The sequence below is a fragment of the Opisthocomus hoazin genome, chromosome 4 (assembly GCF_030867145.1).
Source record: "Opisthocomus hoazin isolate bOpiHoa1 chromosome 4, bOpiHoa1.hap1, whole genome shotgun sequence".
In the NCBI taxonomy this organism is placed as follows: domain Eukaryota; kingdom Metazoa; phylum Chordata; class Aves; order Opisthocomiformes; family Opisthocomidae; genus Opisthocomus; species Opisthocomus hoazin.
In genome coordinates this window covers 18,292,640-18,314,937 of record NC_134417.1, presented here as the reverse complement: position 1 = coordinate 18,314,937, position 22,298 = coordinate 18,292,640, and the positions used below count along the sequence as shown (strand labels likewise).

Here is a 22,298-nt window from a genome sequence, read left to right as displayed (position 1 = left end):
GGTGCAAGGGGCCGAGGCCAGGGGCCGCATGTGGACGGGCAGCACCAGGCAGCACCCGGCAGCACCCCCAGCCCTGCCCGCACGGCACGGGAACCCACACGCCGCCAGCACGCCCGTCCCACCAGCGTCGCACCCCACGTTTATTGCCCGCCGAGCACCCCGCGCGGCTGGCTTAGGGCCTCCCCCTGCCTGGGCTTCGGTGCCCCGTGGCAGCTGCATCCAGACCAGGGATGCTCCAAAAAGCCGCCATCCCCCTGCGGATGCCACAGCCGTGGGGATGGGGGGACGCGGGTCTGACAGCGCCCGTGGGGTGCCCTGGGGCCGCGGGCTCAGTGGAAGAGGGGCAGGAGAAGGGTGGGCAGGAGCAGGGCCAGGGGGGTGGTGTGGACCCCAGGGGCATTGCCCCGCTGGCGGCAGGCGGTGTAGGGCTCCAGACAGGCGGCATAGGCCATGGCGTGGGCCACGTAGGTCTGCTCCTGCACCCCGTGGAAGAGCTGAGCCATGGGGCCCTTGGCCAGGATGGCCACGTCCTCGCCGCCGTGGGTCTCCGAGGTGAGGGGCACGGCCGCTTCCTGCTTGTAGTCGAGCTGCACTGGGGAGGGGAGAGAAGGGGGTGAAGGGGTCAGCGACGGCCCCCAGCCCCGTCCCACCACCCGGCCACGGTCCCTGTGCCCTCACTGGCTGTGTCCTCATCCAAGTCGGTCCGGTTGACGCCCACGTAGCCCGGCCCGTTCCCATAGAGGATGGACGTATAGTTCTTGTCATCAGCAGCTTTGCTTGGGGCCAGACCTGGGGAGGGGGCAATGGAAGGGGGGGAGATCAGCCAAGAAACCCTTGTATCACCTCTCCGGTCGCAGCCAGGGTGCCCCGGAGCTGTCAGCGCCCAGCATAGGGCTGTGCCCCACTCTCGGCAGCTGGGCAGAGCCCTACCGAAGATGGAGGTGCCACGCAGGGTGTAGCCACCGAAGGAGAAGACATGCGAGTGGTCGGCGGTGACGACGGTGAGGGTCTGTGCCTCATCTGTCAGTGCACCCGCCCGCTCGATGGCCTCGTCAAACGCCACCGCATCCGTCAGCGCGTAATGGGCTGCACCATCGTGGTGGCCGTGGTCAATCCTGCCGCCTGCAGACAGGTGCCCGCGGTGGGCTGGGGACCACCGACAGCACCCTCAACCCCTACCCCCACCTGGACCCCCGTCTCGCCCACCCTGGGGACACCGGCCCTGACTTATCTTCCACAAAGAGGTAGAAGCCGTTGGGGTTCCTGCTCAGGATGGTGATGGCCGCCTCCGTCATCTCGGTGAGCGACGGGTCCAGGCTGGTGTTACGCAGCAGGTCGTACTTCATGTCTGCGGGTTCAAACAGACCTGGGAGGGAACACGTTGGGGACAGCCTCAGCACCCGCACGCATCCCAGTGCCTGCCAGGCCCCGGCGTGCGGGATGTTTGTTACCCATCAGATAATCCACGCTGGGGTCAGCGGCAGCAGCCAGCATCTCCGTCCTGTTCCAGACGTAGCGAGCACCCTGCGGGCAAATCCTATGGGGGGTTAGGGGGTGCCCGGCCCCATGCCCCGGGGCGGTGGGCAGAGGACCGTCCCCCCGAGGTCACCCACCGGCCGTGCCTCCAGCCACATGTCGATGAGGTTGTTGCTGTCGTTGCGCACTCCATTCTCTGTCTCGTAGGTGGGATACTCGGGGTCCGGCGTCCCCAGGGGGGTCATGTATTTCCGACCGCCCCCCAAGATCACCTGGAGGGGACGAGACGGGCGCAGCACTAGCAGAGGTGCCCCGGGGGGGTCTGCCCTTGCTCCCCTCCCCCACCCCGGCCCGCCATGCAGGGGTTCTCACGTTGATGTCGACATTGTGGACCAGCTGCCAGGCGATGTCCTTGCAGCCCTGGCTGAGGGCGTCCTCGGGCATGTCAGCATCCGCGTACCAGTTGCGATTCACCACGTGGGCGTAGGTCCCCGAGGGCGACGCGTGCTGCACCCGCGTCGTCGTCACGATGCCCACCGCTTTCCCTGCCACCCCCCGACCCATCAGGCCCCAGAAAGGGCAACCTGGGTTCCCCGGCTATCGAGCCCCGGGATGTTCAGGGCGGGCAGCCCCTGGCCTGATGCCCCTTGTCCCCGCGGGGTCCCTCCCCAGCCCCGCCGAGATCCGTGATCCCCATTACCGGCTTTGCGGGCTCGCTCCAGCACCGAGACCACCTCGTTGCCCTTCGTGGTGTTGCACTGCGAGTAGCGGGCGGCCGCGCTCAGCCCCACCGTCTGGTAGTTGCCCTTCACCCCGCAGAGGTAGGCTGTGGCCGTCCCCGCGCTGTCGGGGACCTGCCGGTCCACGTTGTACGTCTGCCGAGGACACGGGGCAGGCTCAGAGCAGGGAGCGGTTGGCAGAGGCACCCTGTGAGGTGCACCCCTCCCCCCACACCCCTTGCCATGCTCATCTGCTTGCCCAAGGACAAGTGTGGGATGGGCAGGGACCCCGTGCACCCCGTATGTGCATCCCTGGGATGCTTCTGTGCCGGCAGCCCCACGGGCATCACCCTGGCCCCATGCCCAGCATGGCAGGGACTGACCTTGGAGAGAGCCACATAGGGGAAAGCGTCCACGGCAAGGGGGGTCTCGGGGCCCAGCTTCCCCTGCTGCTGCCCCTTTAGGATGCGGGTGGCCGTGATGGTGGGGATCCCAAATCCTGGGTGAGGAGATAGGGTCCCGGTCACCCCCTGGACTGGGTGCTCTCCCTCACCCAGCTCCGCAGGGCAGCAGTGATGCCAGCCTGCCCGCCGGGTCTGCAGCGGGACTCACCATCCCCGAGGAAGATGATGAGGTTTTTGGCTTGGTTTGTCCTGGCCTGGATCTTGAAGGTGGCCTCAATGGCTGCAGCCGCCTGCTCGTTCCAGAAGGATGGATTCTCCTCCTCCACTGGGACACGGCAGCACCTGTCAGTCCCATCTTGCCAGCACCCACATCCCTGGAGCACCCGCATCTCAGCAGTGCCCGCAAACCAGGGGTGCCCGCTCCCTGGGCACACCCACTCTGGGGCCTTCTCGGACACAGACCGAGCGGGTCAGGGTGCTGTTTAGGGTGGGGAAGGGCCACATGGGCTTGCATCCACTGCCCAGCTTGGGGGTCCCGGGGCTGAGAAGGGGGCAGCAAAAAGGGACATCATGGGGGGAACTATGTGGCAGGTGGGATGTGGCCACATCCAAGGAGGGGGGAGGTTACTGGCTCTTCCCCCAGCCCCCCAGCCCCCAAGCAAGCAGGAACCTGACCCCACAGGGCAAAACTGGCTCAAGGTCCCCAGAAAAGCAGGGGTAACCCCCATTAACCCTTGCAAAGCCAGGCAGCCCCCGCTCCCCTCCCCAAACCCTCCCAGTGGCCAGGCAGGCTGGCACCCTGCCGGGTGCCTCTCTCCCCTGTCCCCATCCTTGTCCCCACCTGGGATGACAGCAGCGCTGAGTCCTGCCCAGAGGCCCAGGCAGAGGATGAGGGGTGCCAAGAGCTGCATGGTGAGGTCTGGTAGCCCAGCACCGCTGGCAGCGTCTGCAACTCTAGCAGATGTGGGGAGGGACTTTGGACCAGGATCAGCCCTTGTGGGGTGCGTGGAGGGGTTCAGCGGGTTTGTAACGCTGGGCGTTGCGCCGGGCAGCCAGCGCAAAGGCCATGGGGCTGGGCTGCAGGCACCTCCTTATTGCTGCTGGCGGACGGACAGACGGACTTGGGGCGTAGGTGCAGGGGCTGAGGCGATGGGCAGTGCCTGGCGGGCGTCATTGCCTGCCCCGGCTGCGGTGCCAGGTGGGGAGATGCCCTGGGATGCCACAGGCAGCGCTGAGCATCAGACCTGGGGCAACAGGGGCATTGGGAGCACCTGGGGTCACCCGTGCATCCAGCAACCCTGCTCCCTGCCCAGCACTTGCCTGAGCAGTAAATCCAGTGGTCCGGGCTAAAACCCTGCTCCTTGCTCAGCCCTTGCCAGGAAGGTACCAGCCCTTGTGTACTGTGCCCCAGCCTGGCAAAGCTGGGTGGGACACGGCCTCCCCTCACCCTCGTTTCATCACCTCCTTCACCCCAGTGCTTCCAGTGCTGGGTTGGGGGGGGAACTAGGAGCCACGACCACCTGGGGAAACTGAGGCACAGGGAAGTGTCTGAGGAGGTGACTGCTGCTGCAAATCCATGGAGACGAACAACCCATGTTTTATTGCATCCTGGCCACAGTTGGGACCCAGCTGCCAAGATCCTTGATGGGGTGGCTCGGGGGGGGCCGGGCAGCTTGAGCTGAAGTGGGGCTTGGCCGGGGGGTCTCAGTCCCCCACCATGCGGGCAGCCACGCAGAGAGCCAGGAGGGTGAGCAGGGGCTGTGGGGAGCACTGGGTGCCATGGGAGGCCCTGCGGGCTGCCCTGCACCCAGGCTCGGCGCCGTAGGGCTTGAGGCAGGCGGCGTAGGCCATGGCGTGGGCGATGTAGTGCTGCTCCTGCACGCCGTGGAAGAGGTGGGCCATGGGTCCCCGGGCCAGCACCACCACATCCTCCCCGCTGTGGGTCTCCGTCTCCAGGGGCACGGCTGCCTGCTGCCTGTAGTCCTTGTCCTCTGCAGGGGAGGCAGGAGAAATGGGGCTGGGGGCGGCAGGCTCCCCTACCCATCGCAGGGATGGGCGGCAGGTCCCATCACCCCGGTGTCAGGGTGATTCCTGCCCAAGTGACTCCTGAGCCACGCAGTGGCAGCAGGGCCCGTGCAGCCCCAGGGGCCATGTCTGTGGGATGCAGCCCCCAACCACCCCGCGCCCCCACCCCATCCCCAGCAGACTCTGACCTGCGGCGGGGAGGCTGGCGGCCGGGCGGCTGCCGTCACGGATGCTGTAGCCAGGACCATTGCCATAGAGGATGCTGGTGTAGGCTCGCTTGTCCTTGGCTTTCTTGGGGGCCAGCCCTGGCACCGGGAAACACACTGTGACCCTCTGTCCCAGCCAGGTACCTCTTCCCAGCTCCCTGCCTTGGCCAGCTCAGCCTCTGGTGGGAACACAAGGGGAAGGTGGGGACGGGGATGCTCGCCGCCCCTCCCCGAGACCCACCGAAGATGGAGGCACCGCGCAGAGTGTTGCCACCGAAGGTGAAGACGTGGGAGTGATCGGCTGTCACCACGGTCAAGGTGTCGGAGGGGGAGGTGAGCTCGCCTGCCCGCGCCACTGCCCGGTCCAGCATGACGGCCTCCATCAGCGCCTGCTTGGCCCGGCCGCTGTGGTGGCCGTGGTCGATCCTGCCACCTGCAGAGGGAACGCAGCCATCACCTTCTCTCTGGTCCCCTGGGGTGCCCACCCACCCCAGGACCTGCACCCCACCCCAGCCCCAGCCACGCTGCCCGCCTGGGGCTACTCATCTTCCACGAAGAGGAAGAAGCCGTTGGGGTTCCTGCGCAGGATGTGAATGGCCTTTTCCGTCATCTCCACGATGGAGGGGTCCGTGGAGGTGTTGCGGTTCAGCTCGTACTTCATGTCCTTGGGCTCAAAGAGGCCTGGAGGAGCAGAGTGTGTGTGTGGGGTCTGTGCCAAGGCTGCTTCGTGCCCCTGCCAGCACTCCTGGAGCGGGGAGGAGGAGGAGGCGTTGCTGGTGGTGCAGGCAGCGATGCTCTTACCCATCAGGTGGCTCACGGAGTCGTCCTTGATAGCATCCAGGCCCTTCTTGTCCCAGACATAGCGGGCGCCCTGCCAGCGAGAACAGAGCCAGTGCCAACAGGATGTGCCCTTCGCCCGGCATCACGTCCACTCCGTCCCGGCACGGTACCTGCTTGGCTCTCAGCCATTCAGCAATCAAGTCCAGGCCGTCCTTCCTGGTGCCGTTCTGAGCCGGGTCCTCTGGGTACTCGGGGTCTGGGGTCCGCCTGGGGGTCATGTACATCCGCCCGCCGCCCAGGATCACCTGCCGGGGAGCTCAGCAGACCCTCCCAGCGTTCCCGGTGTCCCGTCCCTCCCACGCCCGCTCCCCAGCTCACATTGATGTCTGTGTTGTGCACCAGCTGGTAGGCGATGTCCTTGCAGCCGTCCCGCAGTGCCTCCTTGGGCATGTTGGTGTCGGCGTACCAGCTCCGGCTGGCCGAGTGGGCGTAGGCTGCCCCGGGGGACGCGTGCTGCACCCGCGTCGTCGTCACGATGCCCACCGACTTGCCTGCGGCGCGGGCAAGGGTTTACAGGGAGCCTGTCCAGCCCTGCGCGGCATGGGGTGGCCATGCAAGGGTCTCCAACGTGGTTGCCCACCGCCCCATACCTGCCAGCCTGGCCCGGTGCAGGACGGAGTCCACCTCGTTGCCGAAGGCGGTGCGGCATTTGCCATAGACGGCCGCCCCGCTCAGCCCCAGCGTCTTGGCATTGGCCTTCACCCCACAGAGGTAGGCTGTGCCCGTGCCAGCACTGTCAGGCACCTGGCGGTCGATGGTGTAGGTCTGGAAGCAAGCATGGGCCGGTGGGGTTTCGGGTAGGTGCAGCAGAGCCACCCCCCCGGCGCTGCCCCACTCACCTTGGCCAGGGCCACATGGGGAAAGGTCTCCATGGCCAAGACGCTCTCCTCACCAGAGCTGCCGGCCAGTTGCCCCTTGTAGATCCGAGCCGCCGACATGGTGGACAGTCCCATGCCTGCGGGCACGGCAGAGCAGCGGGGTGGGAAGGGGTTGGGGAGGAGAGGCCCTGCACCAGCCCCATCTTCTCACCGGTCACAGCTGTGGAGCCTGGCTGGGACCCGGAGGACTCACCGTCACCCATGAAGAGGATGATGTTTTTGGCTCGCTGTGCCACCGGCTGCAATGCCAGGGCCGACTCCAGCCTCCTCCTGGCCCCTTCGTTCCAATAGCCCGGGGTCTTCTCGGCATCTGGAGGTGGGAGCAGAGCCAGGGGTCTGTTGGGGGCACTGGGCACCATGAAGGTCCCCATGGGCAACCTCTCCTGGGGACCAGGGTGGGCATCTCCACCCAAGGTGAATTCAGCTGCTCTGAGCCCCCTCCGTGGGGGCCTCAGGGGGACCAGGAGCCCTTTGGGGATCAGCCCGGTCTTTGGCAACCCCAGCATTTCCCAGAGCCCATCCGCAGAGGGGGAAACTGAGGCACAGCTTGGCAGAGAAGTTCTTCGGGATGAGGTGCCCAAGCACCTGCAGCTATCAAGCCACTTGATCCGAAGCCAACGCCGGGGGTTGAGGGGCAGCGGGGCTGGGGGGGATGGGGACAGGGGTGGGGCTTTTGTGGGGGCTGAGATAAAACCATTCAAACCACCCTGAGGTGCCTGGGAGGATGTGCCTTCGCTGGTGTCCCATGAGGAGGCGACAGGGACCCCGGAGACCCCCAGGGAAGTGGCATCAGCCCCGGTGCCCCCCACCAAGAGCTCCAACCCCCCCGTCCCACTCGTCCCCTGTCACCTGAGGCTGCTGCGGTGAGCCGGGCGAGGAGGCAGAGGAGAAGGCAGGTTCCAGGGGAGAGCGGCTGCCCCATGCTGCCCACCCCGGCTCCCTCCCCGAATGCCGCCCGCTTCCAGGGCGGGGGGACAGCCCTTTATGGCCCTTCCCTGTCTGGCTGGAGGGCTCAGCCCCGCCGCAGGCGAGACGATCGGCTGATAACATTCAGTGCCTATCTCCCAGCCCTGCCCAGGACCCTCCCAGCAGCCCCCCGGGGCCATCCCTGCCCCCCAGCAGCGAGGGGTGCCCCTGGGGACCGGGGCACCCCATGGGCTCAGCTCCCACCAGGGCGGCTGCCTGCGGGACCCCGGGGAGCGGCTGGGAGGGCGCGGGGCAAAGTGCTGTTTTCGCAGACAAGCTGAGCTCAGCGGGGCTGGATTGGCCTTGTTTCCCCCGAGACAAACATGTGGAGGGGGACGCCGGGCTGAGGGGTACGGGGAGGACATTTCGCCTTCGGCGTCAGCATCCTCAGGTCCCCTCTCCCAGAGGACGCAGTGACACGCTGCCTGTCAGCAGGTGCCCAACACGCTGGGCACAGCCAGGTACCTGCTGCGGGCAGGGAACAGCCCCGCATCCCCAGCGCCCGGTGAGGAGCGGGAGACCCAGGGAGGAACAGGCTGTTCCCACATCCAAAGGCGACATCCCTGCCAGGCCATCCGGAAGGACGCTGCCAGCAGCTCAGCCCCGGGGACCGCAGGGACCCTGATGGCTGCCATGGCTCGCCAGCTCCTGGGGAGCTGTTGACCCTTCCCAGAGCCCGATCCCATCCGGAGCCGGGCAGCTCCTGGCTCCTGCAAAGGGCAGATGTGTCCGTGCCAGGGCCACGTCTGCACCACTGATGAGGCAGGGCGAAGCAGGGCCCCCTCCCTGCCTGGCATGACGGATCCACTCCTCCTCGCCAGATGTCAGTCCCTCCACCAGCTCACGGCTGCCCATCCCAGCAGGGGTGAAGAAGTGGAGGCTGCCGGAGCAGTCTGTGCCCCCAGGGACACCCTGCACGGCATGGGTGGTGGGCATGGTGATGGGGAGCAGGTAGAGGTGCCTGGAGACTGCAGAGGGGCTGACCGGTCTGCGAGGGGCTGGACGCTCTCTTCAGCAGTAGGGAGACACAAGGACATGGTGCTGCAGGGTCCCCGAGCGGGGTTAGGCTGGAGGCCAGGGTGTGAGGGGCTGGAGCAGACACCCAGTGACTCCTGGTGAAGGTCAGACTGAGGGATTAGCTGCCGGAGCAGAAGCTGGGAGCACATGTCCACCCTATCCCCCACGCCCTCCAGCCAAGCACAGCCCGGGGCTGGGGAAGGCAGCGAGGCCGCTTGGATTTCACAACGCCCGGGAAGCGGCAGGCAGGGGAAGGCATGGGGCTGCCCAGCAGATGAGTTATTGCTGGGATTCTCGGCTGGGGGAACAAGGAAGAGACAAAATTAAACCTGTGCGAGCCCCCCATGTGGCTGCTGACCCAGCTTTTATTATATGACGCACAACCCTGCAAGAAACCCTCCTGCACGGCCCCCGGGCCGCATCCCACTGCATCCCACCTGCGATGGCGGAGCCAGCCCCTCTCCGCGCCCAGGGACACGCGTCCCCACTCAGCCCTCACCACGGGCTGGGGATGGACACCGCCGCTTAAAAAAAAGAAAAAGAAAGCACCAAGCTAAAAATATCCGAGAGTAGAAATTCTCTGCTTGGGGCAGGCTCAAGCCCCGTGCCCTGCTCCCAGCCAGAGTTAAAATCCAAACCAGAAATAAAATGGCATCGGTTATAAAACTCCAATCCCCAAACTCCTTCTGGGTCCCCTCTGTCCCCAGCGGGTGCCACTGCAGGGCCCGGGAGGTGAGCTAGCCCCACGAGCGGGGAGCACGCACAGCCCGGGGCGCTCACTTCTCCGAGCTCGGTCTCTTGAGCAGGGCGCTGTACTTGAGCGGGACGCCATCTGACGTCAGCACGACCTCCACCAGCGTGAAAATGGTGATCACCTTCAGCAAGGGAGAGAAAGATGGAGAGAAGAGGGTTTTACAAGTGGCTTTGCATCACATCAGGATTTGCTTAGAGATGCGCTGGCTTTTGCTGCCTCCACTGCGGCACCCGCTGGAAGATGGGGAACGGGGCAGGATGCCTTCAGATAGCTCTGCTGGGGTCCAGCGTGCTCGTGGGGCTGGGGCTGGACGCAACATCTTCAAGGGCAGCACCGCTGGGCTGCAAAGCCAGCCAGGGAGCCCAAACCTACCTCAATGACCCTCCCAAAACACCCTCAACGCACTCCAGCCTGATCAGGCCCTGACCTTGTTCTCTGCACAGTCTGGGAAGGAGCGTGGGTGGCTGTGCCCTTGGCTTTGGGTCCCAGCCTCCCCTAAAGCCTGCCCGTGTCTCCCTTCTCCAGCCGGAGAACGCACATCATCCCTTAACGAAGCAACTTGGCCAAGCGCCAACAGTAAGCTGCGGCGAGTAGGGATTTCCACATGACGCCGAGCATTTCCTCAGCATCCTACAAGGAGCGAACGACCCTCCCGTGCCCCCACAGCAAGAGGAGACCCAGAAAGGGAGCACGCAAGGGAGTAAAGGCCTTAGAAAACCAGTCCCTCCTGTTCAGTAAAATGCACCGCTGCCTCTGCCACCCCCCTGGTCCTCTGACTCCATCTCTTTGTGCAATTGTGCGGATTAGACGCGTAAAGCATCGATCAGCTCCATCCACGAGGCATGGTTAACGGGCTGGCTGGGACACTGGGAAGGGGCTGCCCTGGGGCCATGGCCAGGTATCTGGGGGCTTCACGTGCTGGACCCCATCCCCAAGCCCCATGCTGTAACAGGGCTCGATGGGGCCATCTGCTCGGGGCCGGCCCGCAGCAGGAGCGGGCAGAGAGCCACCGGCGTAACCTTGTCAAACCCTTCCCAGCTCATCCAGTGCCAGCCGCTCCAGATCAATCACTCAGAGGAGGAAAATCTCATTGAGACTTAAATGCATCAAAGTGGCCAGCGAGGAGCAAACCAGAGAGAAACCCTTTTGCAGACGGCTGCCCAGATAGCTGCCGGCTATGTGGCACCAGCCCTCTGCCTGCCCCTGCCTGTCATGGGGCAGCCTCCCCGCATCTGGGGGGGCCCAGTGGGGATTATCAGGGCTCTCCCTTGGCAATCCTGCCCCATCCCTTTGCTGAACTGCCGGGGAACGGCACAATTTCACACCAAACCCACCAAGCCTTAGATCCACTTCATACTCCAGCCCTGAGTAATGCCCACTGAGGTCCTGGCCATCTCCTGGAGCTCAGGGCGAGACGAGGGCAAACACTTCCCCTCCGCGCAGGGCTGGCCAGCCCAGACCCCTGCACGCTTCCCACAAATGGCCTTCCCTGACATTCCCGCTGCCGGGCTGCGCTGAGCCAAACCAGGGAGCAGAGGCCAAGCGCCCGGGCCAGGCGGGGAGCAGGGGGCTCAGTGCTGCGGGGTGTCCAGGTGACATCTCCCGCAGTTCAGCACCAGGGGACCCCAGGCAATCCGGCTCATCCCGGGGCTGGAGATTTATCAACTTGGGGATCTGCTGGCTCTGAGGACAGCTCAGAGCCTGCTCCCAGGGGAGAGCTCCAGCGTTTTCTTACGAGGTGTGGAGGGTTCGTGGAGGAGTTTCCTCTACCGACGAGTGTTTGCTTAACTAAAGTGGGCCCTGCTCACGCTGGGGCATCATTTTTCATGTGGGTCCCTGCTAGGGTGTAAGTGATACCCTCTCCTGTCGGAAAGGAGGAACCGAGGCCACTTTGGGTCACGTGCAGGGGGCTTCTCTGAGCCAAGCTGAGAAAGAAAAACTCAGCTTCAAAGGGAGGGAGGCCTGCAGAAACGCCGGCAGCAGCCAGGGAGCTCGGGCTGCTCTGACCACAACACCTGCCCTGGGTAGGAAAGTACTCTCCAGGACATGCACCTTACCAGCTGGAAGGGTCAGCTTGGCCCTGCATTGGGAGTCCTTTTCATCCAGCCCCAGGTGGATGAGTTGTGCTCATCATTGGTTGGAAATGGGGCTGAAGTGCAGACCCGGAGCGGTGCAGGGAGAGGCTGGGATTCAGCCCTCCCGTCCCCAACCAGGCAGCAGGCAGGGATCACGCCAGTCAACACAGCTGTGATTTCACAGCGACACCAGACAAAAGTTGGCAAAGAAGCACCACTTAATCAAGCCAGACAAATGCGATTGCTCCCTTTGATTGAGTTACCAAGTTAATAGATGACAGGGACACAAGAGAGAGATTTCTAGATGCTGTTAAACCATTTGACACTGCATCTCAGGAAGTCTGACTTTAAAAATTCCTCTTAATTGGGTCTCAACCCTGTCACAGGGATGGAAACCCGATGGAAGGGCTGTGCCAGCAAGGGGGCAAGGAATGCCAGGATCGGGGGAAGGGTCTAGACAGGAGCTGCCTTAGGCCTGATCTTACTTAACATCTTAATTGATGAACTGGAAGAAGGAAGTAAACAGCATGTTAATTCAATTCCTGGAGGAAACTGGATTGGGAGGCAGGGCACACAGCAGGCAGGGCAGAGTCTGAAGGCCGTGGAGGGGTCAGATGCAGGGGCAGCGATGGGATGGAGCTGGGCTGGATGGGAGAGGAGGTTGAGGCTGAGGTCGGGCTTGCTGGGGAGTGGACACAGAGGGACAGCAGGACTTGACAGCCTGTGAGGCAGCCCTGCCCCCTGGACCTGTCCCTGTGGAGATCACGGGATCCACGTGTTGCACACAGCCTCCACACCAGCCCCATGGTGTTGTGGGCCCACCCCGCGCTGGGGGTCTTACCTGGGGCACAGATTCCTGCTCCGGCTCCTCCGGCTCCCACATGAGCGTCAGCTCCGGTTTCCTCCCCACCTTCTGGAAGTGGAAGCCCAGCAAGGGCAGCGCCTGTGGGCAGGGAGCACATTGGGAACAGCCCTGACAACATCCCCCAGTCAGCTCTTCCCCTCCACTTCGCCTGCAGATGGGGACGACGCTGCTTCTGCCTGGCACGCTGCCTCTGCAGCTCTTAAACAACCGGGATGCAGCAGCCCGTGAGCCTGAGACTAGCACGTAAATCAAGGGCTGCTGCGATACACAAGCAGCCCATATATCAAGCTATATGTCCTGTTTAAAGATGTCATTGCCAGCCATATAACCAGGTTATTAAGAGAAGATGCTGTCACTAACCGCAGGTGCTGGCCGACAGTGGTGCTGTCACAGCCCCAGATATACCATCTGATCAAACAACATGAAAACCAGCCTTACTCCTGTTCCTCGACTCAGCTCCACGTTGATCTCTGTCCCCCTGAATCTGTCTTTATTCCGTTTCACTTAGACTGGATCACCCCCAACACATAGCAGGGAGAAGCTGGTCTTCAGAGACTGGGCTGCTCCAGACCTCCCCACCCCCTCGTGCCTTCCCAGGGCTGAGGGACAGAGGGGAACCCCAGGAAGGCCCCCTCCCCTCCGGCCAGCCTGGCTTGGGAGCTGCTCTGCTGGCTGCAGGGTTGCCACAGAGGGGCACCAGGACAGCCACTGCCTCCGACGATGCCAGGCTGCCACAGCCCTCTCCGGTGAGGCAGTGTTGGCACTATCTCACACCGGTGAGGTACTTACATTGCAGTAGATGCGCTTCTGGACTCCAAACTTCAGCACCAGGACATCAAAGGCCTCGTTCAGGACACCCATCACCATGGCCTCTGACTCGAGAGGACCACACTCCTGCCAAGAGACAGGGCTGTCACTACACTGGCATCCCCCATCCAGCCATCCCCAAGGGGAGCCAGTGTCTCCAGGTCCTGGAGCTCTGGCGGTGGCAGTTGCTCAGAGCGTCCCCTCACTGTTTGCCACGCATGGCAGCCATGCAGCCCTCTGCTTGGTGGCATCTAGGCTGAGCCTTCATGGGGAAATCCAGAGATGCCTTGGGGGAAGATAGCCTCAGCTCTTACCCTGATGAAGATGGCGAAGAAGAGGTCAGCGCTGAGCTCCTGCACCCTCTTGGAAGCCATCTTCCGGTCGTTGCAGTGATCTGCCTGTCTCTGGATGGCTTCCTTCTCCATCTTGACAGGGGAGCTGGCACCTGGGAAGGGGACAAGTGACAATGACGCACCCATGCTCCCTCTGGCTCGGGAGCCATCCCATGGCAGCCTGGACCCAGATGCCCAGCTTGCCCCCGTGTCCCTGCTAGTGGAAGGCACCTGCATGCCAGGGAGCTGCCCCGTGGGACGCAGGCTCCAAGCACCCGGCACCCATGGCAGGCAAGGCAGGAACGCCAGGCACAGCCACCCCGTCCCCTCGCACACCCTGAGCTGCTCCGCAAGCGGCCGGGCGGCACCCACCGAGCGAGGCCGAGAGGAGACGGTGCACGATGACGTCTGCGTAGCGGCGGATGGGCGAGGTGAAGTGCGTGTAGAAGGGCACGTTCAGGGCGTAGTGGCGAAAGAGGGTCTCGTCCTCCAGGACACCAGTGCAGAAGTAGAGAGCCATCTGAAAGGGGCGAGAAGCGAGGGAAGGGTGTGAGCAAGGATGGCAGCAGGACCCTGCACGAGGCTGGAGGGGTCTGCGTCTGTAGGACAGAGCTCCAGCAGCCGATGGTCCTTCACCTGCTGCTCAGTTTGGGCTACACAGGGACAAGGCGGGCGCTGCAGGAACTGAGCACAGAGCAAAGGGGGCAAAGCTACTGCGGGGAGCTGCCGGCTGCCAGCTGACCCTGCCTGGCCCCAAGGATTGCACCAACTTTCACATCACATACGGCTTTAAGCAGCCTCCTGCTTCTGCTCAGGCCCTGGGGCTCATTCCCCATCTCCCCATATCCCACAGGAGAGCCCAGCCTGACCCGTGCCCACTGCGGATGCTCTCCCAACAAAGGGGCTCGCACAGCAGCCCCCGTGCCAGGCTCTTTGGTTCTGGGTCTGGCCGCAGGCTCCGCTCACCCGTTGCCCCTGCGTGGAGAGCACTAGCGGCTGGGATGAGTGGCTCCTCCATTCACCAAGGAGGAGACAGCTCCGCTGTGATCCCCACTGCTCCAGCCCATGATGACAGCTGGGAAGCCGAGCGGCTGGACCGCCCGGCTACACCAACACCAGGGCCATGGCAGCCCTGCGCTGCCCAGCAGCCTCTCCAGCGCGAACCTCTCCTGGCTGCGCCGCCCCTGTTATCTCACATGTTACAGCTTTTATTTTTACATCTGTGAAACACCAGCCCTCGGGGCTGGGAAAACAACGGGGCCCGAGCCTAGGCGGGGAGGGGAGGCTGTGCGGGTCAGGGCGGTTGCGGCAGGGTCATGGCACAGTGGCGATTGAATGAACCCATTTAAAAATAAGAGCAAGTGAATTAAAAAAAACAGGAGTAGCCAGCTCTGATTACAGCACCGTCCTGGGATCCATGGTTTGGGCAGCTGTATCCTCCGCTCTCCAGCCCAGCAGCACAGCCAGCTCCTGCTGAGCAGCAACACACTGATCCGGGCAAGTAAATAGAGCATGTTAAAAAAAGCAGCATCGGTCCCGGCCTTATTATGAGACCCAAGAGCTGGGATAGGAGCTGTGGTGGCTGCCAATTTCCACAACCCAGAATTAAATTGTTTCTGATGGACTCCATGAAGTACGGTCTCCACTCAATCAGCTCAGCTCCCATCGACCAAGGCTCTGCGCAGTCGGGCAGGAGACATGCCGAGCGCTGGAGGCTGCTGCGGGAGAAGATGAGTGCCCTTGTGCAGACAGACAGCACGAAATTACAGGGGGTTTATGAGCACTCACGCCAGGCTCCTGGGCAGAAGGCAGGAAGGTCCCTGCAATGCAGGTAGAGAGCAGAGCACAGGTCAAAACCCCTGGTATGAGAAACCCACTGGGAAGCGCTCATCCTTTCCCTGTGCCCAGCAGTGCAGGGCAACCCCTGGCTTGTTTCAAGCTAGAAAAGATGCTGAAGGTCCCCCACTGCTTGCTGTTGTTTGGGGCACTTCTTCCTGACAGATGTGCTGGCCAAACCCAGCTGCTGCTGGGGCCAGCACCGTTTCTGACACCCTTGTGGCAGCTCACGACCCTCACTGAGGCTGGCATAAGCTTGGGCATCACTGCAAAAATACTCCTCTGGGCTGTGGTAAGGTTACACCCTGTAGGGAGCCCAGACCGACACGTATCTGATACTCATCCTCGCCACCATGACAGCGCTACCCAGTGAGATCAGCCTGGCATAAAGCAGATGTTTTCTCATTAACAGATTTGCACCAGTGCGTCTCACATCCCCAGGGTTTGCCACAATCCCCCAAGAACCGTGAGGAGCCTGGAAATAAATCAGCCCCATCCAACCAGGGGCAGCTTTGCTCTCATGGACAGATTGAATCCCCGAGTGACTGAGCCCCTGAAAAATGGTATGTCGCTGCTCCTTCATCTGTTACGAGGCTCCTGGCATGGCAATCCAGGCGCTCCCCCAGACACACGCATTACCAGTTGCTTCCCATCTCCCTCCTCCTCCAAGAGGCCAATGTCTTGACCACCAGCACACAGCGAAGACGGAAGAAGCAGGCTTGGCGTGGCCATGGGTTAAACCTGTGGGCGGCTTTTTTTGGCTGATTTAACTGCAGCCTTGTCCCTGGAACACCAGCTTTATCACCGGGAGCTGTGTGCAGGGATACGGGTGACTCCTCAGTGGCCTGACCAGACGGTCTCGCCAAGCCATCTGTCAGCTCAATGGCCCAGCCCTTGATACTGGCACGGGCCCCTGCGTGGCTGTGCTTCGCAGCTGCCAGCACTCAGGGCCGTCCTCTCCCCCATGAGGGACCATGACACCTGGGGACATGGGCAGGATGGGGCCGATTCTTCCATCTGCTCTAATGCTGGTGGCAGACAACAGAAAATCCTCCTCTCAGCGAAAGCTCCCTCCACCCTGCAGCTGTCTGCCCTTTCCCAGGGGCACTGACACGGCTTTAAACTACCCGTCCTCTGCATTTAGCAGCATGAAAAACGGTGGGAATCTCAACTGCTCGGGATTTTGGGGAGCTGTGAGTCCACCTCACAGCGAGTGTGGTCAGAGAGCAGAGACTGCAGAAGAACAACAGTGCTGCCTCTCACTCCTGCAGCACTGCGGTCCTTCGGATCCAAGGTCATACGGATCCACTACTGTGAGCATATCCCAGGTCAGACTAGAAAGCAGCCCTAAAGGCAGGAGGGGAGCGTCTGCTCACCTGGCCGATGGCTTTGGGCAAGGCTGAAACTCCATTTACAAACCAAACAACAGTTCAGCAAATGGCCAACTGCATAAGCTCATCCCAGGATCAAGACAGATTTCTGCTTCTTCTGGCTCATGCCCCACTTCCAATGATGATGACCCCATCACACACAGCAATACCATCCTGCTGGGGAACGCCAGCAGATGGGAACACTGCTCGTCGCCCAGCCACAGGCTGCCCTGCAGGGACAATGGGCTCAGCTGTAAATGGGTTTCTGCCTATTATGGGAGTCTGCCAGACCGCAGGTTTGCCAGGCACCAGTGGACTGCACAGCACACCTGAACACACGGGCACCTTGGTCTTCTGACAATGAAATGAGTCTAGTTCCTGCCAAAATCACGTCCCGTGGAATAGCTCCTTTAAAAGTCCCTCTTTCTTCTTCCCTAAACTCTGTGTCTGGTATCTACTCCAGAGAAGACTTCATCCCCCAAACCTTGATACCTCTTCCACATACGGATTTAATATGTATTCACAAGGCTAAATTGTTAACAAGAGCTGCTGGGAGGTATCTCAAAGCACACCCACCACCTCTCCAACCACAGTCTCAGGAGACCACAGAAGCAAAATCTCAGCAAGTCAGTGAGTCCCAAAAAGCTCATCTCCTTTGTGCCACTGCAGAACCAAGTTCCCTTCTCCTTGCTCATCCCTCCTGGCCAGCAGCTGGGTTTGCCCCATGTGCTGCTGCTGGCAAAGCCCAGGCTTGGGCCCCAGGCAGCAGGACCAGAGAGGGACCCCAAGGAATTCATGTCACCCGTGCACCTTCCAACAGAAAAGGAAGACGTGACAGAAGGGACCAGGACAAGCCAAAGTAGGACACAGGATGTGGGACAACACAGCCAGCTCCAGAGGACATTCCCTGCACTTCACAAAGCAGCACTCCTGAGCTGAACACATACACGAGTGGGTGATTTACTGAACGGCTTCAGTCCCCACTCCCACCTGCAAGCAAGCATTAAGTCACCAAACTACAGCAGGACTTCAGGCAACTGCAAATGCGTAAATGGAGCAAATAAGCTAATTAGAAGAGTGACAGTCAAATGAGTGATGTTGGGAAGATGATTCATTCCTGCAGCGATAAGCAGGCCACAGCAGAGAGTCCATTTCAGGAACGTGCCCCTTCTCCCTGTGGGATAGAACTTCCTTCAAAAGAGGCTGGGCTATGCCCAGCTGCAAATTTAGAAAGGCAGATGCTTCACAAAAGCTTTTCTTGATGGTGACAAGCACCTGAATAAGTGTCCTGAGCTGCAGACGCACCAAACACGACAATCAGTGTAAGCAGCACCAGCCTCCACTGCAGAGACCTTCACAGAAGGTCGAGAGACCTCCACAAGGTGAAGAGACCTTCCATTGCAGAGACCTTCACAGAAGGTCTCTTGGCCTGGAGAGAGACCAAGGGGTTTTCAGAGCTTCCCTGTTTCTAAGAGCATGTGTCTGTGTTCCAGAACGTGCTTATGGCCAATCCCACACCTCTACATCATCCTCACTTGATTCCTTCTTTGGACCAGCTGGGATACCATGATGTGAAGAAACAGCACAAACATGAACCAGCTGTTCACAGAGCAGGCATTCACTCCTTGTGAGTCTGCTAACATTCCCCAGGCAACTTCAAGAGTGAAATATCCCAACTGGTAATAACAGGAACAACTATGGGGTGGGTGAGGAAAGACTCAGCCTGACCCTGCTATCCAGTGAAGCTCTGTTGCCCAGACGATATCCCCACTGCCAGCTGTGTGGGGCTGAAGGCCCCCAAGGAGAAGTCGTTGGCAGCCCCGCAGCACCGCGTTCAGTGTCCATTCACTGTCTGTCCTTGTAACAACCAGCTACGGTAGCGCAAAAGGGGCAAGGTCTGACGACGAAGCTATAGCAGACAGCTACAGCCAGACGTGTCTGACAGCACAGGGCTGTTCTCACCTGCATGGGCCTGGAGAACATGTTGGTCAGCACTTCTTTCCTGGCTTCGGAGTATTTGTCAGCACCAAATGTTTCATTTAAGCTTTTCTGAAGGAGAAAAGAGAGAGAGAGCATTCAGTGTCGGCAAGCTGTGGTGGCAGGGGGACCCAAGCAGACCTCACTGGGGCAAACAGCTGCTTGCCAAAGCCAAATTCCTCCTTTCCCTGCAAAACCTCTCACAATCCAAAAAGTGGCTTACACAGCCTCTGTGGCACACACAGTCCTTCTGAGCACCAACCCACCTCCGGGGGTCAACGGCAGGGAGCACCCGAGGCACAGGGACTGCTGGCTCTGTCCCCAGACGTGCAGCGTGTGAGAGCACCTGTAACCCCTCTCCTGACCTGTGCCTGGCTCCCGTCCAGCCACAGAGAGCTTCAGCGCACGGACTAATGGGGCTCTGGGGAGATGTGGATACTGGAGGTCGCCGCCTGGGGCTCGTGGAGAGGAAGGGCTGGAGGGTTCAAAGTGCAGGAGAGAAGCTGAGTGCGCAGCCCCGCATCTGCTGACATAGCCTCAGCAGGGAAAGCCAGCCCAGCTGATGGAGGGGCATGCAGGAGGCCAGTGGGGATGGGATTAACAGAGGATTATCCACAGTCCGGTTGCAGCGAGTAAAGAAAATCCTGGAACCTGTGCTGTGCTGTTCAGCTGGAGTTCAGCCTCAGGACACGCTCAGGGGAGGATCGGTGGGATACCTCCCGCACTGGCTGCGTCTGACCTTTCCCAGCACTGCTCTCCAGCCCTTCCCAGTCCCCATTACCCAGCCTGCCCTCCTCGAGACCTTCAGCAGCCCAGACAGAAACACTCCCTTGCAGAGCTACGTTCCCTGCAGTACAGAGCAAATGCCCTGCCAGGACCTGCCAAGAGAAGGCAGAGAAAGGAAATCTGGGTGTCCCAGTGAGTGCTCCTGCACTGAAACATCCTTCCCACAGCAGAGAGGGTAGTGCTGGAGTCACTCCAGCCCTCCCTGCCCTGCTCTAAGCTCTGTGTGCAACATTGGCTCTGACCAGGACAGGCTGGGCTACTTTTGCCCAGCGCTGGTGGGGTCAACAGCAAGTGAGGGAGGTGTTTTGTTTTGGCATGGGATATTTGTCATCTCTGTTCAGTCACAGGGGGGCAGGGAATAAACCATATGCTGCCACAAACATGCCATCATGTAGCTGCACACCCTTCGCCCCCATGGCCCTGCTCCTCGCCCAGTCAGTGCACTCACGTGCAGGGTCCCTGCGCTGCTGAAGTCAATGTCGAGGCCAACTTGGTTGCAAAACTCCATGAGGTCTTTCAGCAGCTTGGTTTGGGGTGGGGGGTGGCGGCGGAGCAGGGCCTGCTCGGGGAAGGAGCGGTAGATCTGATGGGCCACGGCCATGTTCGCGAGCAGCATGAACTCTTCCACCAGCCTGCAAGGATGAGGAAAACAACAGTTAGAGAGGGCAGTCCCCTGGGAAGCCACACCAGTCCATAGCGATGGGAACCACTACGACACGGGGGGATGGGGGAGCAGCTTGTAGTTGTTGTTACAAGCAAAGATTAAATGTGAGACTGCAGCAAATACTCCCCCAAATTCTCACCCTCTAGTTCAGGTTTCCCTGGGGGCTGAGAGCAAGCCTTACACAGACAAGCAGAAGTCAGTGATAAATTGACAGCTTAAATTAGGATAAAATAATCTCCCTTTAGGTCATTTTATCTCCTGGATCGCTCAACAAGCAAAACAAACGCTGTGCGAGAGAGAGCACGGAAAACAAACACACATCGCTGTCTTCTCAGGCCAGAGAAAATTGTGGCGAACCCCGAGCCCGACCTGTGTGGCCGAGCCCAGCGCCGAGCCCTGCCCCACACCGCGCTCCCACCCGGGGCAAGCCGCAGCGCCTTCCCCCGGGCCACCAGCACGGCTCGCTGCGGGGCTGCCTCCGGCGCCCAGGCGAGGAGAGGGCTCCAGGGGCTGCTCCTCGCAACCCGCGGACGGCTGGGGGTACCCCGGGCTGGGGCGGGCCCCCCCGGTGCCTCCTTCCACCTGTGAACGCACAGACATTGAACGGAAACCTCCGGGGCTACGCGGTGCGAAGCAAAGCAACCCCAGCGCTAGAGACCATCTCCGGGCCCCCCCCGACCCCCGGCCCGGCAGATGCCACCAGCGGGCCGAGGCCGGGCGGCGGGAGCGGGGTCCCGGGGGGCGGCTCCCCGGCGGGCCGAGCCCGGCTCCGGGGCCCTGAGGCCAGCAGATGGCAACAGCGGGCCCTTCGCGGCCGCCGGGGCTGGGGGCTGCGGGGCGGCCCGGGCCCGTCTGCCGGGTGCGGGGGGCCCGCAGGGTCTCCTCCAGCCGCCGGGCCCGCAGCCGGCCCGTGGGGAAGGGCAGCCTAGGGACACGCGTGGGGCCGTGGGCTCTGGGGCAAAGAACAGGGAGACGCTCGCAGCGCCAGCAGCACGCACGGGTGAACACCGGCCATGGAGCCATAAATCACAGAATGGTAAGGGTTGGAAGGGATCTTAAAGATCATCCGGTTCCAACCCCCCTGCCATGAGCAGGGACACCTTCCACCAGACCAGGCTGCTCAGAGCTCCATCCAACCTGGCCTTGAACACTGCCAGGGAGGGGGCAGCCACAGCTTCTCTGGGCAACCTGTGCCAGTGACTCACTACCCTCATGGTGAAGAATTTCTTCCTAATATCCAATCTAAATCTGCCCTCTTTTAGTTTACAGCCATTCCCCCTTGTCCTATCACAACACACCCTTGTGAAAAGCCCCTCTCCATCCTTCCTGCAGGCCCCTTCAGGTACTGGAAGGCTGCTCTAAGGTCACCCCAGAGCCTGCTCTTCTCCAGGCTGAACAGCCCCAACTCCCTCAGCCTGTCCTCACAGCAGAGGTGCTCCAGCCCTCTGATCATCTTTGTGGTCCTTCTCTGGACCCGCTCCAACACATCCAATCTCAGTCATTAAGGTTGGAAAAGACCTCTAAGATCATCAAGTCACCCCAACACCACTATGCCTGCTAAAATATATCCCGATGTGCCACACCTACACGTTTTTTGAACACCTCCAGGGATGGTGACTCCACCACTTCCCTGGGCAGCCTGTTCCAATGCCTGACCACTCTTTCAGTGAAGACATTTTTCCTGATATCAAATCTAAACCTCCCCTGACACAACTTCAGGCCATTGCCTCTCGTCCTCTCACTCCCTGTGCCTCTCTCAAACACGGAGTGAGGTGCAAAGCTGTTTTTAAAGACAGAGCAATAAACACCCGTCAACAGCATCTCTGTCACAGGCGCAACGTTTCCATCTCGTGTCCTAGAGACCAACACTGCCAGCGAGTGCTCAAGCCATTCTTGCTCCCTTTGTACGCAAGGGTGTGAAGCCTTTACCTCTTACCTCCAGCGACACTTTGGGCTGGATGCAACTCCCACCCGATTATTAAGTTCTGCATTTTGTTTTACCATTTTGGGGCTTGGGGCTTTTAAATTTCCCTGGGGATGTCCTTGTTCTGATATTGGAAGTAGCACTGAGTGGAAGGTAATACCCAAGTACCCTCCTGCTAGGGATGCTTTTACAGCCAAAGGAGAACTAATAGCACATACTTCATAGAATCATAGAATCATTACCGTTGGAAAAGGCCTCTAAGATCATCAAGTCCAACTGTCAACCCATCACCACTGTGCCTGCTAAACCACATCCCGAAGTGCCACATCCACATGTTTTTTGAACACCTCCATGGATGGTGACTCCACCACTTCCCA

The 22,298-nt window shown here is 61.1% G+C and overlaps 3 protein-coding genes across 4 annotated transcripts in view; all 3 read right to left on the bottom strand.

Moving 5' to 3' along the window:
- Nucleotides 1-329: 329 nt before the first annotated feature.
- LOC104326467 (intestinal-type alkaline phosphatase-like) lies at nt 330-3,510 on the bottom strand. Its single transcript, XM_075417352.1, has 11 exons — nt 3,441-3,510; nt 2,808-2,924; nt 2,579-2,694; nt 2,177-2,351; nt 1,849-2,021; nt 1,614-1,748; nt 1,452-1,524; nt 1,234-1,366; nt 931-1,124; nt 679-789; nt 330-592 (listed from the first exon to the last, which is right to left on the bottom strand). Exons 1-11 carry the CDS (start codon nt 3,508-3,510, stop codon nt 330-332), a joined length of 1,560 nt encoding a protein of 519 aa, XP_075273467.1.
- A 730-nt stretch (nt 3,511-4,240) lies between these two features.
- Nucleotides 4,241-7,190, bottom strand: LOC104326466 (intestinal-type alkaline phosphatase-like). Its single transcript, XM_075418172.1, has 10 exons — nt 6,742-7,190; nt 6,510-6,625; nt 6,261-6,435; nt 5,989-6,161; nt 5,781-5,915; nt 5,632-5,701; nt 5,379-5,511; nt 5,072-5,265; nt 4,813-4,929; nt 4,241-4,590 (listed from the first exon to the last, which is right to left on the bottom strand). Exons 1-10 carry the CDS (start codon nt 7,052-7,054, stop codon nt 4,304-4,306), a joined length of 1,713 nt encoding a protein of 570 aa, XP_075274287.1. The 5' UTR covers nt 7,055-7,190; the 3' UTR covers nt 4,241-4,303.
- Nucleotides 7,191-9,093: 1,903 nt separating this feature from the next.
- The window catches only part of DIS3L2 (DIS3 like 3'-5' exoribonuclease 2), a 200,706-nt gene continuing 187,501 nt past the window's right edge, over nt 9,094-22,298 (bottom strand). For both annotated transcript variants that reach the window (XM_075418170.1, XM_075418171.1), the window contains 7 exons: nt 19,782-19,965; nt 18,533-18,619; nt 13,737-13,884; nt 13,347-13,477; nt 13,015-13,119; nt 12,202-12,303; nt 9,094-9,406 (listed from right to left, as the gene is read on the bottom strand). In XM_075418170.1, the coding sequence (XP_075274285.1) occupies nt 9,308-9,406; nt 12,202-12,303; nt 13,015-13,119; nt 13,347-13,477; nt 13,737-13,884; nt 18,533-18,619; nt 19,782-19,965 (856 nt within the window). In that variant the 3' untranslated portion in view covers nt 9,094-9,307. The remainder of the gene's footprint in view (nt 9,407-12,201; nt 12,304-13,014; nt 13,120-13,346; nt 13,478-13,736; nt 13,885-18,532; nt 18,620-19,781; nt 19,966-22,298) is intronic.